Source organism: Vollenhovia emeryi, unplaced genomic scaffold, assembly GCF_000949405.1.
Source record: "Vollenhovia emeryi isolate VEMERY1.0 unplaced genomic scaffold, V.emery_V1.0 DF939209.1, whole genome shotgun sequence".
Classification (NCBI taxonomy): domain Eukaryota; kingdom Metazoa; phylum Arthropoda; class Insecta; order Hymenoptera; family Formicidae; genus Vollenhovia; species Vollenhovia emeryi.
The window spans coordinates 223,148-235,772 of NW_011967157.1; the positions used below are offsets into that span (position 1 = coordinate 223,148).

Genomic DNA, 12,625 nt, shown 5'->3' on the forward strand with positions numbered 1-12,625 from the left:
AATATACTGTCTATATGGCATTTTTTTTATGGCTTAGATAATTATTAATATTATTCTCCGTTTATTACGGAATATTATTTATCTTAGTTATTCCTGAAACGTAACGATAAAATTTGGCATGAGAAGTAATGACATTAAAAAGGACAGGATTAGCGCAAAGAACTAATCTATAAAAAATTACACATCTATTTTCGTATTAATTTCGATCAGATCTCGACAGTGTCGATTTTCTAATCGCTTTGTACTCGCTCAGCCGATCTTGCATATCTCGCAGAAAAAATGCCATAGTTCGAATATTCAGATCACCCTCGTAACGCCACCACCGTTCAATGTATACGGACTCTTAAAATTGCTTATTTTTCTTTGTTCTTCGTACGTTTTCGCGCAGTGTTAATTAATTATAATGTAATCGTTATGTCATAATTTAATAGCAAATATATTATCACATTTAGATTGTATTAATTTTTAAGACGACCGGCCGGACGTTCTCCGATGAAGTTTTCGTCGCCTTGCAACTTTCTTACCGAATAAGAAAGTCTATTAATGCCCAATTAGTTTACATCTTTCAGAGTTAATTTTTTCTATAAGTAGTAATACGATAATTACAGTCACTTACAAATAAAAGTATTACCAAGTTCCAGTCTGAAATATTTTACTTTCGATAAATGCCATCAGTTCCAAGTAACCACATTGTCATCCACGGGTTAATATCTTTACATTGAAACACTTGACCTTCTCATTCTTTATCCTCTCGACGTCGTCGATACGATCTCGCGACGTAAATAACCGAGTCGCTTTGTTTCGCAGATTCCAACAATGAGCACTTAAGAGAGCATTTCAATTCGAACTTAAGAGAGCGCAAGCGACGACACTCGTCGTGGACACGTCCGTCCAGTATGTTAGATTTAAATCTAAGAAACATTAATATAGAATATATTATCGTGTAGTTTATATAAGGTATACGTTAAGACACTTACTGCTACAGCAAAAATTCAACAGTTAAAAGATTGTAACAACTAGTTTACGCTCGCAACGAACGCGGAAGCGAACAATCAGATTGAAATCCTTCTGCGTTTGCGGACTTTTGCGAGACTCGCCTTCTTCGTTGAATTTGTGAAACCTCCCAGAGGAAAAGAAACTCAAGTACACAGAAAGACGGAGAGAATTTCTTAAAACAAAAAGGATGTCTACAATAATGCGACTAAAATGTTGAAATTGTATTTCTGTTTATCTAAAAAATTATGCTTGCGTTATGCTCACTGAACGTTTAAGTGATTTTAGTATCCAGGGTACTTTCTTTTCTCTTTCTTCACAAGTCAACTAATTAAACAGAGATTCAATCTAGACCGTAAGGAGTCGAACCGCGCGACTGTCCGTAAACGAAGAAATCTGGTCGCACGTTTCACATCCGGAGCAGCTTACACACCCCTCGCGTATCTTCCTTCCGTAGAACATCGTTCATCCCCTTATAATCGGGGTCACTTTGGCACGCATTTATTTATTTTTTTGTTCTCTTTGTTCGTAATGTCGGCACGGCGCCGCTGCTTATCAGTTATGAGCTCGTAATTATAATAATGCGAATAAATCTCGGTAGCACCTGAGACTGATCGCTCGGACGATACGATAAAATGAGGCGTTCTCGTTAGGCGCTCATCGGGCACGCTCATCGGGAAAACTACGTTTTCGCGAACTACGAGAAACGCCAGAAAACGTGTCAGCCGCACTGATGTCGCAAATCTTTCGTCTCTGCGGAACTTTTCCATTATCTCTATCACATGTACAAACTCCTGGCGACCGTTTCCCTGACGTACGGCGTACGGAACGCTTTATCCGAGTTGTGCTATGACTTTTGACCGAAATAAAAAATAAACAATTACTCCAAGTAAATACTAACGGCGGACGGAGCCAGTCACGCTAACTGCGGACGTGTAATTAACAAGAAACCTCCTTCGTTATGGGTATCGTAAGTTATGCGCGTCGCGACGCGCACCGATAAACTATTTCGTGATATAAATATTCTGAATGTGCTAACGCGCGCTCGGCATATCCTCGAAACGACATGTAGATATGCGCGGACGAGAAATGGGGAAAAGTAAGTCGTCCTTTACAGCAGTCAAGGTAGCGCTTTGTGTAAAATCATGTATATAAAAAGTCGAGAAACCCGTTGCACCGTAAATGCAATGCTTCACGAATATAAAATATACCGATGTATATCAAAAGCAAAATAGCACGTATACCAGCATGTATAACTCATGATTTTCGTTCGGCATAGTCGAAGTGAATTATAGCGCACACCCGGTATATGTTAAACCATCTGCTTTCGGATGAACGGGCCTACATCGTTATGTAAAATCCGGAATAAACGGCTTCTTTTTTTTTACCAACTTCCGTGCATAATCGTAATCATCTTGGCTACTATAGTAGTCATCCGTATACCTAAAAGATAAAATATAATTTAATATTTAATATATATATAATTATGTAATATAATTAATTAAAATCTAAATCACATTCGCTCGTAATTACGGCTTATTTCAAAATTTATGCTACTTGGCACGGAATGATCTACGTTACTCGCGATACTTCTAGCGAAGATAACACCGCCGATGCGAACATGTAATGAGCTGACAAAAATTCAGTCGCTAAATGTACAAGTGATAATGTTAATCCAGTGGGAAAAAGAACTCACTTAACGTTCGACAAACGCAATGCGTTCGAATATAAAGCGTTAAAATGTGCCGGGGGAGTGAAACCTTATGCCGTGCAGCTTCGGCTTCGCATCATCGTATACCTTGTAGTTTATCATAGTATTGTATAGTAATGGCTATAGCGTCTATATAGTAGAACGATATTCTTCTGCGAGAATGTCATTCTCGATGAGACGACGAATCATCGTTTGCGTGTCATGGTGCACGAATCCTTTCGTGCCACTTGACGTGAGACGCCGTTCAAAATCGTTTATCGACTACAACGTATTTGTATAATACATTAAAAATTGACACATATTTCCGACAATTACAATTCATCTCGTTCGCTTTCTCCCCCTTCGCACGAGCAAGCGATCGATCGTCGGGGATGGTTTTGGATCCGAAAGAGAGAAACGTACGCGAGACACTTATATCGATAGCGAACGGATGCGTCTAACGAGCTTAAACTTTGCAGATGACAATTATGCTATTTTTAAAAAATGTGCTATACGTTGTATAGAGTGTTGTACAGAGCGAATAGAATTTTAGTATAATTTAAAGACGTAAAGTGAGTATAATGGTATCTTTTCTATGGAGATGTCTTGGATCGTCATCGTCTGCAAAATAAAACGCGTTAGGCTTCACCTCGCGTTATACACTACGCTATCCGTCATAATTTACTTGCATAATCATAGTGCGTCGTTCTTGTATTATTAGTCCGTAATAGTACAACGTACTAACAAAACCGATAACAGCAACTCAGGCAACGATAACAATGTATTCGTGTTAACAAGTACTTAACAATTGTACTTATAGCATGATGATTCGTGCAGCGCGAGCGAACTATATATACTAGACACGTAACGTTAAAACGAATCTTCGTAAAATAGCACCTTTCCATCCCGGCCGGGGTCCTCGCAACATGTTGTGTCGTGACTCGGTGCTTTTATTGATCTCATTAACCGTTGGCCTGATTCGATCGAGTCTCGTGCATCCGCCTTGGTACACACGCGAGTATTGCGAGCTCTTGCTCGAATCTGTTGAAGTGCATAAATATAGTGATCATCGTTTGCCCCTGAACGATATTAAAAATAAAATTCTCATTTCGGAATTAAATACCAGGTCATAAGATCATAAGTAGTACGCAAAGCAAAAAAAACATTAAAATAAATTTGTGAAATGTTAAAATTGTAGCAAATTCTAAAAAGATTAAGGATGAAATTAAAATTAAAGCTGCAGATGCTGGTATAATTAATCAACGATCCAATAGTTAATGGAGAACAATAAAATATCGTAAACGTTTAGCAAGAGAATCCCCGGAACAGCATAGAGTTGCAGTCTTAAACTTTACTGAATTGTAATTTCCTTTTTTATTATTTTCTTTTTTTAGTCACGGCGGTCAGTGCGGGAAGAGCGTAAAAGAGATGGACGTCACGTCGCGCCGTGAATTCGTTTCTACTTTCAGTCTTTCTCCATGATCCAATCTACGATTTTAGCACCATTTTGCAGCTTTTCCCGTTCGTCGTCGTCGATCGACGTGAACGGGCTGTCAACCGATCGTCATCGAATCGGCTACGTAATGTAACACTTGGACGTTTACATAGCTAATACAAGATCTCGTTAGAATTCAAAGGTTACATTAAATTATCGACGTTCGCATGCAATAATCTATACGTTTCCTAACGTCTAAAAGAGGGAAGCCTTGCCGATGCTGATTTGGGAAACAATCCGTTTTACTCGATCGACTTCATTTCTCTATTCAATTTCGTAAATTATCTCAACTCTCTGCTTCTAGTTTACTTCTTAAATTGTCTTTTCGGTAAAATTATAATTTCCAATTTTTTTGGGGGGTTCAATTTTTATCCTATTTTGCGATTCTTCTTCGTTTGTCCGCCAAGTTCAGCACTTGTACAAGCCTTCCTGTAAATTCTAATATATCTAGATCGCAGTATTGACAAAATGAGGACGTATAAAGGACAGGCGAGTCCCAGATTTCTCTTTTCGCAGGTCTCTTAGAGCCGTTGCTCTTCTCTTCGTTCTTCGGGGGCGTTTTCGCTAGTTGGTCGCGTCCGGATTCGAGGACGGCGAGGATGCCGGGCTCTGTACCAAATCGGGTTCGGTGGTGTCCCTCGAGGAAGCCAACAGCGAGGGAGTGATTAGCATGCCGCGCGGGCTGAAGGTGTCGCAATAGAGGTTCTCCTTTTTATGCACTCGCCGTACGTGGCTGCGTAGATTGTCACGACGTGCGCTTCGGTAGGCGCAGTGCGGGCACAGATGCGGCTTCTCTCCCGTGTGCATGCGACGATGCTGTATTAGCTGTAAAAATTCCGAGATACAATTAACATTGACAGTCTTTGATGAAAAAGCAAGTAATATTTCAAGTACCTTTTTCAGTTGCACCGTGCGGAAGATGCAGATATCGCAGCAGAAGTATCGGTCGTCGCGATGCCTTCGCATGTGCCTGCTCAGATCGACCTCGGACGACCGGTCGGCACCGCAGACGGCGCAACTCACCCTAGTCTCCGGCGCGGTGCCTCTCGCGTGCGCTCGCAGATGTCTTTGAAATGCCTTCTCGATCGTGCATGCGTACGAGCACAGTGAGCACCGATACTCCTCCCTCTCGTACCTGAGAACATTGCGAAACGATGGTTGAAAGAAGGCGATGTACCCCATGAAGAAAGAGATGTACATTTCTCTCTTTTATTCCATTGATTCTATGGATAAAGTTCCGAAAAGTACATACCCCCGATTTTTTCGAAACTCAGTATTTCGATAACACTTGATAACTTTCTTATTAGTGCCAACTAATGGTTTTAACTTACAGATTCGTGTTTTTCAGACAAAAATGCACAATCTTGATAAGTTTCAGCTAAATTGGTGAGGCATAGTTTCGTTTAAGGACACACACACATACACACACACACAATCCTACATGAATTGGACGGTCCAACAGTGTCAACACTGTTACTGTCTTTAAACTCAATTTACTCGAAAACTGTTATTCGTATGATGAAAATGTATAGAACCTAAATAATGTTTATCTCTGTAAGATCTAAAACTTTTGTCTAAAACATTTATCACAATTTTCCGTATATACCGAGATGAAAACCTATAATTTTTATGAGTTTTTCATGGTTTTCATCATGAAAATCAAGTAGTCGCCAATTTTCACTATGACATTCGTAATCAGCGCGCCAAAATACAGTCGGAGTACTGAGTTTCGAAAAAATCGGCGGTACGTACTTTTCGGAACTACACCCGATTCTATACCTGGATAAGAGTTTCATCTCGTGGTAAGAATAAAAGATTCGAAAGGATCTCTTGCTCGATAAAACACATTTTATAAATATAATTATATAAAGTTGTTCGAGTACCTATACCTGACGCGCTGCAAGGCCAGCGAGCGTTTCTTCCCCGTAGGCGTCATCCCCTGGGCCACATGCGCCGCCACATGCGTCTCCATCTCGCACCTACTGCTCGTCGTGAAGTCACAGCCCGTGGACGGACACCTCTTGGTCTCCCCGGTCTCCGTGCCGGACAGAGCGGGATGGTAATCGGCTATGTGCTTTCTCAAGGCCGGTCTCGTCGGTGCCACCACATCGCAGGAGCCGCACGAGTAGCCGCGATGAACGCTGCTCACGTTCGGACTGCTGCCTCTCGATCTTGAACCACGTATTGTTATTGTCAAATTGGCTCCGAATTTTTTTTGCCAAATTTCAAATCAAATCTTGAAAATGATCTTGAAGAAAAGCTAAGTGTAACCGTGGTTTGCGGCTACGCCAAATTTTATCCGTACTTTTCGGTGTAGGATGAATGCTCGCTCTCGGAATCACTGTCGGAGGGAATATTGGGAACTTCCGTCGCCTCCAGTGCCGCAGTGGCGGCAGACAGTCTGCCCAGCATCGCCGTGTAAGCACCCAGCACCCAGCCGTTTAGAACAGGAGTCACCGTTCCTTCCTGGATATTCATGACAAGATATTAACAATACACAATTCGTATACGGCTGCGTCACGTTACAAAAATCATCGACGAATCGGTTTCAGATTCGAATGTGCCAAACAAGTAAATGTTCATACATTGGAAAATATACACCGAGAAAAATGCCTTGGTTGTATCAACAAGACGCGTATGATAGAATGTATTTTGGTTAAACCAAATTGGATTTCTAGTTACCGCGGTAGGGCTCGATATTTCGTTACTAGAAATTTGATAGACCTCACTACACATCTAGTAAATCCTAAAGAAATTCTGATTTGTCCATTTTCTAACAGACGACTGGTTAAATCTACCCGATTTCTAATTAATGCAACCAGATTTTTGTTCAGTGTGGAAAACGCAGCAGACCGACCTTGTCGAGGGCTAAGCACGCCATCGGATCGGGAAGCTTCGCGATTGACAGGTTGTTGTTTGCCGATCGATGTGAACTGTTGGTGCTACCAGTATCGCTCTCGTCACCGGCATCTTCGTTGTCGTTACTTTCGTTTGGCACGCAAGTCTGATCGGTACATGTAAAAAAAAACACAGAATACCCTGTGCTCGTATTCGTCATTAAACTAACATGATTTAAATTTCAGGCTTCCAAATCCGATCAGAGATTTCACAGTGCAGCTTCGTTCAACACTGTTTGCCAACTATTTCAAAATTATAAATTACTTTTGTATCAGCGCTTCTGTTTTCTTGCTCGATAGAGGATCGATTCGAGGACTACTAGCTTCAAGCATCGAAGACTTCTCGGCTCAACGTTGTTAACGGTGAGATAACAGTGAGATTGTCTTACCTGATTTTCGTTTTGATCGGCCTTTTCGATGTTACCTTCGTTGTCGTCGCGCTGCGGAGGATCCTCGTCTTCGCCGTTCGTGCTCTTCTCCGCGTCGTCGGCGTCCTCGGCATTGGTGGACGCGACCGAGGCCGGTTTCGTGACCAGCTCCATCGGGACGTAGGGTGGCCCCGCCGCCGTCAGCGGCAGCGGCAGCATGTCGGGCCGGTGCAGAGCGCTCAGGGCGAACGCGGCCCTTGGCAGGATCTGCGTCGCGCCGGAAGGCAGAATCGGATGCCTTCGGGCGAGACGCGGGTCACCCCAAAGTTCACCCGCGACGTGAAGACTCCAGATCCCATATTCCATCTGGAATGTGCGTCACGATTGCCCGTTGATAGCAACCACGAGTACGACGATATGCGTATTTCGCAATGAGTAAAGAAAAACAAGTAGTTGCACGCAAACACACTCTGAGATTAATACGATGTGGAAAAAAAAGCTGCTGCGCAAAGCGCTTTATTCAATGTATACACGTAAAAAAATGTGCTCCCCTCTTTGAAAACCATTATGCAGCGATACCTTCGGATGGAAAATAATTTCGAAAGGAGATTGGACGTGCAAATACTATTTTTGTTCACTATACGTTTTAACTGTATCGCCTTGGTGGAATTGATCGTTGATTCGAGAGCACGAGATTAAAATAGAGCGAGTCCACTCTTTTGGCTCGCCTCTTAAAAAATGTAATCTCACGTGTGAGGTAAACCTGATAAATCTCCCTCTTAAAAAAAAAAAAATGATTGCCCCGGCGTTTGATGCATTTACTGGGATATCCACCCGGTATGATTGAATTGTCGCGGAGATTACGTGCAGAGGATTCGAATATAAAATTAGAAAAATATTCCGGACCTAATAAAGGTTGAATCGCTTGGAAACGGTGCTCGAGCCTCATTATGTTTGTATGGACTGCACGGTATAAAAAGGGCGAAGGGTAGGGGGCGAGAAGAGAGAGATTAGTGGTGGCCCTCGAATCAATACTTACGTGCAATTTTCAAGCGTGCCGAGTATTTGTTACCTATACGGAAAATCATTATCTATATGCGCTGTCTATCGAGCTCCAGCGTGCGTTCGATTAAGGGTCGATTTTTTTCACCCTCTTGGTAAGCTAGCGAATAGTTAAATTAACATATCTTTGTTTAATTTGAAGAAAAAGAAAACAAAGGCACATATGCGATTTAACTATTAGGGTGTGTTCCCATTTTCTCTCGGTACTACCGACAGTATACTCCAAGTAGTCTTGAGCATTTAGTATCAAGGAAAAGGTGCGGATTCTGCATTTAGAAAAGAATAGCTGTTATGTTATTACGAAGGATATTGGGGTTGCATTCGGGAATGATTGTCCCAGAAGCCGAATTCAGCAATGCCGTCCAGTACTGGCAGTAGTGCTGAGAACGAATGGGAACACACCCTTAGTTAACTTACCAGGAGGTTGGAGCAACCGGCCCTAAGGGCCTACTTGGCAAGCTAACTAATAATTAAATTATATGTATATCTCTTCTCAGTTAAAACAAAGGCATACATATGATTCGACTATCAGTTAACTTACCTCTCCTTAGGGCGAGTTTCACAAACGTCGGTTAACTGCTAACCGACGGTTAATTGATTCTCTGTCTCTTCTTAGACAATAAGATAGAAAAAGATGGGGAGTTGGCTGGACTCTAGTTAACAGTTAACCGACGTCATTTAAAAAAAATCGTCCAAACAGTTGTCCCCAGATAACTTGGTAACAATTTTGCAGCTATTTCCCCGAGTATCCGTCAACAATTGCGCACGTTGGACGAAGACATTTCAGAGGCACGTCGAGAGGCGTTGGGCGATGGAGCATGGAGGGTAATTCGAACTCGAGTAGGTAATTCGAGTTACGAGGTCAAACGTGCTCGAAGCGGAAGAAAGTGTCGCGCGGCGAAAGATTATCTCCCTAAAATTCTCCCCCTCCCATTCATTTCTCTCTTTTCTCTCTCTCTCTTAGTGCTTTGCCGAAAATGCACGACCCCCCGAACGCGAGTCGCGCATCGACTTTTCTCAAAATATTTCACGCCGCCGATCAAGACGCAACCCTCGCGCAAGGTTGTTTCTACGCGGATCTATACCGCTGGTACCGTCGGAATAGCTCGATCTATATTTCCTCAGGCGTGCTCGCCTCCTCGTGCATCATTTCGCGCTCGTGCCAGTCGTCGTAGGCCACGTCTCTTCGATTAGACGGGGGTGAAACTGAAGCTCGAGGCATTCTCGTGACGTATCGGTTGCACCCGACATTACGAAATGTCCCCAATGTTCGCTTCCATCGGCGCGGATCAACTTCAATCTCGGTTTAAGTTAGTAGCGATTAAACTTACCGCTCATCTCTTTTTAATAGAGTTAAGCCGAGATTGAAGCGAAATCTATACTGGTATAAGTGGACACGATTGAAGGAACGTTCTCTACAGTCTCAACGGACAAAACTAGCTTTATCCACGTGCGTCGAGCAGAAATTCGGCGGTCGAGAGCAGCCCTCCCGATCGGATCAGGGTGCTCGATTCCGACTGCGAAAATGGACCGTCCGTTCCCGCAAGCTGGTCCGCTAATTAATCTCCTCCAAATGAAAATCTTTGCGCGTTATTATAACGGAATTGGATGGCGCGGGAGGTAAAGTACGCGGATGCGCCGATTCGCGCTTTCAGAGACTCGTCGAAGAAACGGAGAGGAGAGCGAGTTTGTCGCGGGCGCGCCGCGGCGCCGCGGAGAGATCGGCGAAAGAGCCTCTCGCGTTGGCGGCTCGCGTCTCAAATGCGGGACGGTAAGGGACGGCGAAAGGGTCGCACGCGAAAATGGCAAGAATATCCAGGGGGTTCCCCCCTATCTCGTGGAGCGGGGGGGCGCCCCTATGGTGGCCTACCGCAACAATTCGGGCCGATCGTCATTACGCTGGAATCATCCCCCGCCAGTGTTCTCCCCCTCGTCGCCGCCGCCGCCGCAAGGCCGGGCCGATCTCCACCTTACCGATCGAATAAGGGTTCACGCGCGTAGCAGCGGCTTAGCACCGCCTCCTCCCGCGCGACACACATGACGATCGACGTCGGCGAGGCCGGGAAAGACGTGGACGAAGACGCGGCGGTGGTGACGATTGACGCGAGGTAGGACGCGGCGTCGCCGACGCGGATCCGCGAGCACCGGGGCCGAGATGAAGAAACGAGTGCCGCGGGTCCGGATACGTGCCGCTGTAGAGCGAACGAACTCGCGAGATTCCTGACCATTGGACCGACCCTCGTGCATGCATACTTTAGCATAACGTTCTCTATACAATATCCAGAAAGAGGGAAAGAGATACGGGGGGGCCGGGGGTGGGTGGAGGGGTACCGCCGACGGGAGGACGTTTCTCCTCGCCGCCCCGTCTCTCTCTCGCTCTCTCTCTCTCTCTCCCGCTCTCCCTCTCTGTCGCACGCGCGCGTGCCCTCTCCCTCGCATCGCGCCGGGGGCCTCGGCAGTCGTCCTACCCCTCGCGCTGACCCCTTCCCCCTTCGCCCCGCCGCCATCGCTGCCGCGAATCGATTTGTTATTGTTTTTGTGTCTGCGGTCGTCGCGGCGGATGGAGTGAGCGGGGTTATATCGAGGGGTGGATGGGCGGGTGGTAAGTGGGGTGGGGTTGCCGGTGCCGGCGGTGCTGCTGCTGCTGCTGCTTCTGCTGCTGCTGCTGCTGATGCTGCCGCTACTGGTGGTGGTAGTAGTGGTGGTGGTCGCGCTCGAGCTTCGAAGCCGAGGCTTCGGTTTTCGGGCCGGCAGAGAGGCGACCAGGGTGAATAAGCTGCTGCCGCCGGGAAAGGGTGGAAAAGGGAGGCGGGAGAGAATCGCAAGGGAACGCTGAAGGGAGAAAGAGCGAGAGAGAGAGAGAGAGAAGAAAGAGAAAAGGGATGGATATCGCGCGATTCCGATCAGTGGCGTAGCCAACGTGGGAACGGGTAGGAGCCGAGATGTCCCGGCGACGGCGCGGCTCCGCCGGCTGCCCCCTTTGATCGCTCCCGCGCAAAACTGTCGCGCGGCCGAACGACCGATTAGGGCGCGACGCGCCCGCGGAGTACGTGGCGGCACGACTCCCGCGAGGTTGACCGCGAAAGAAAGGGCCTGAGATCGCGCGCCATTGGCATATAGCCGCTGACAAGAAGCGAGATGCAGCGAGAGAGGGTCGAGGATGGAAGCTGGCACAATGACGGGGGAGGAGGAGGAGGAGGAGGAAACGAGCGAAGGGTGGGTGCGGAAGAAGGGAGAAAATTCCTGCGGGGGAGGGGCGAGGGGGGGGAGGGTTGTACGCGGCGGCGGCGGGGAGAGGGGGCCGATCGCGTAGGTCAAACCGAGAAGGGACATTGCGCGAGGATGGATGCGGGAGGGAGAGATCGCGGCGCGCGGATCGGATTGCGTTCGCGGGTTGCATCGCTGGGGAGGGGGAGGGGGTGGCGCGACAGAGACAGTCGGACGGAGGGGGGGGGCTGGCGGCGAGGGGAGGGACGCCGAGGGGACCGAGAGAGAGAGATAGCCAGGGGCGAGGGGAGGGACACGTCGGCATCGGCTTGACAGGTGACAACCGATCGGACCACTGACGTCACAGATCACTCGGTCGAGCGCGCGCGCACCAACGCAGCCACGCACGGACACGACCGCGCGAATATCCGCGGCTATACGCGACGCGGCGCAAAGTCGGTTCGGGAGCCGTGTCTCGCACTCGCGTACACCACTGTGCACCATCGACACATGTCACGTTTCGGCACGTCACGTCGCGTGAGAGAGAAAGAGAGAGAGAGCGAGGGGTGTAGAAAAAAAAGGGGTAATCCCGCGTCCCTGGAGACGCGAGACGAGAGAGAGAGAAAGAGAGAGAGAGAGAGAGATCGGTGGGTAAAGAGAGCGGAGGCGGGAACGAGAAGTAAGCTCTCGCGAGGTCCGTTAAACGGACGGGAAGAGCAGGGTGAGGAACCTCGTATATACGCGGGATCGCGAGGATTTTTCGCGCGGCGCGACGCACGGCCTGGATTTTTGGTATTTACCGGGTGTTAACGCCGGCCGATGGTCCCCGCGCGCGGCGCCTCTCTATCTGGTTACCATTACACTCGGATGTATGAAATGCGCCACGGGCATACAACCATCCCCCCACAATAGC

General features: G+C 46.9%; 1 protein-coding gene across 4 annotated transcripts; it reads right to left on the minus strand.

Annotated features, from left to right (window-relative positions):
* Nucleotides 1-16: 16 nt before the first annotated feature.
* On the minus strand, nucleotides 17-12,616 carry LOC105561239 (RE1-silencing transcription factor B-like). Of its 4 annotated transcripts, none has more exons than XR_001008891.1 (8): nucleotides 12,513-12,616; nucleotides 7,465-7,809; nucleotides 7,036-7,182; nucleotides 6,484-6,644; nucleotides 6,062-6,349; nucleotides 5,073-5,313; nucleotides 2,690-5,003; nucleotides 17-2,436 (listed from the first exon to the last, which is right to left on the minus strand). XR_001008891.1 is itself a non-coding variant. In XM_012011041.1 (8 exons), the coding sequence occupies exons 3-8, from the start codon at nucleotides 7,807-7,809 to the stop codon at nucleotides 4,743-4,745; spliced, it is 1,443 nt and encodes a 480-aa protein (XP_011866431.1). In that variant the 5' UTR covers nucleotides 10,376-10,774; nucleotides 12,513-12,616; the 3' UTR covers nucleotides 17-4,742. The 4 variants fall into 4 exon arrangements, 3 of the variants coding, with proteins under 3 accessions (XP_011866431.1, XP_011866432.1, XP_011866430.1); XM_012011041.1 differs by adding an exon at nucleotides 10,376-10,774 and having other exon boundaries at nucleotides 17-5,003; XM_012011042.1 differs by having other exon boundaries at nucleotides 17-5,003; nucleotides 6,068-6,349.
* Between the last annotated feature and the right edge of the window lie 9 nt (nucleotides 12,617-12,625).

Bases quoted from the DNA above. Each gene is read 5' to 3' on its own strand.
- LOC105561239 (XM_012011040.1), bottom strand. From the start codon at position 7,809: ATGGAATATGGGATCTGGAGTCTTCACGTCGCGGGTGAACTTTGGGGT. The intron at 7,183-7,464 runs GTAAGACAATCT...TGTACCGATCAG, and splicing joins CCGATCAAAACGAAAATCAG to ACTTGCGTGCCAAACGAAAG. The intron at 5,314-6,061 runs GTACTCGAACAA...CAATGTTCTCAG, and splicing joins TTGCAGCGCGTCAGGTATAG to GTACGAGAGGGAGGAGTATC.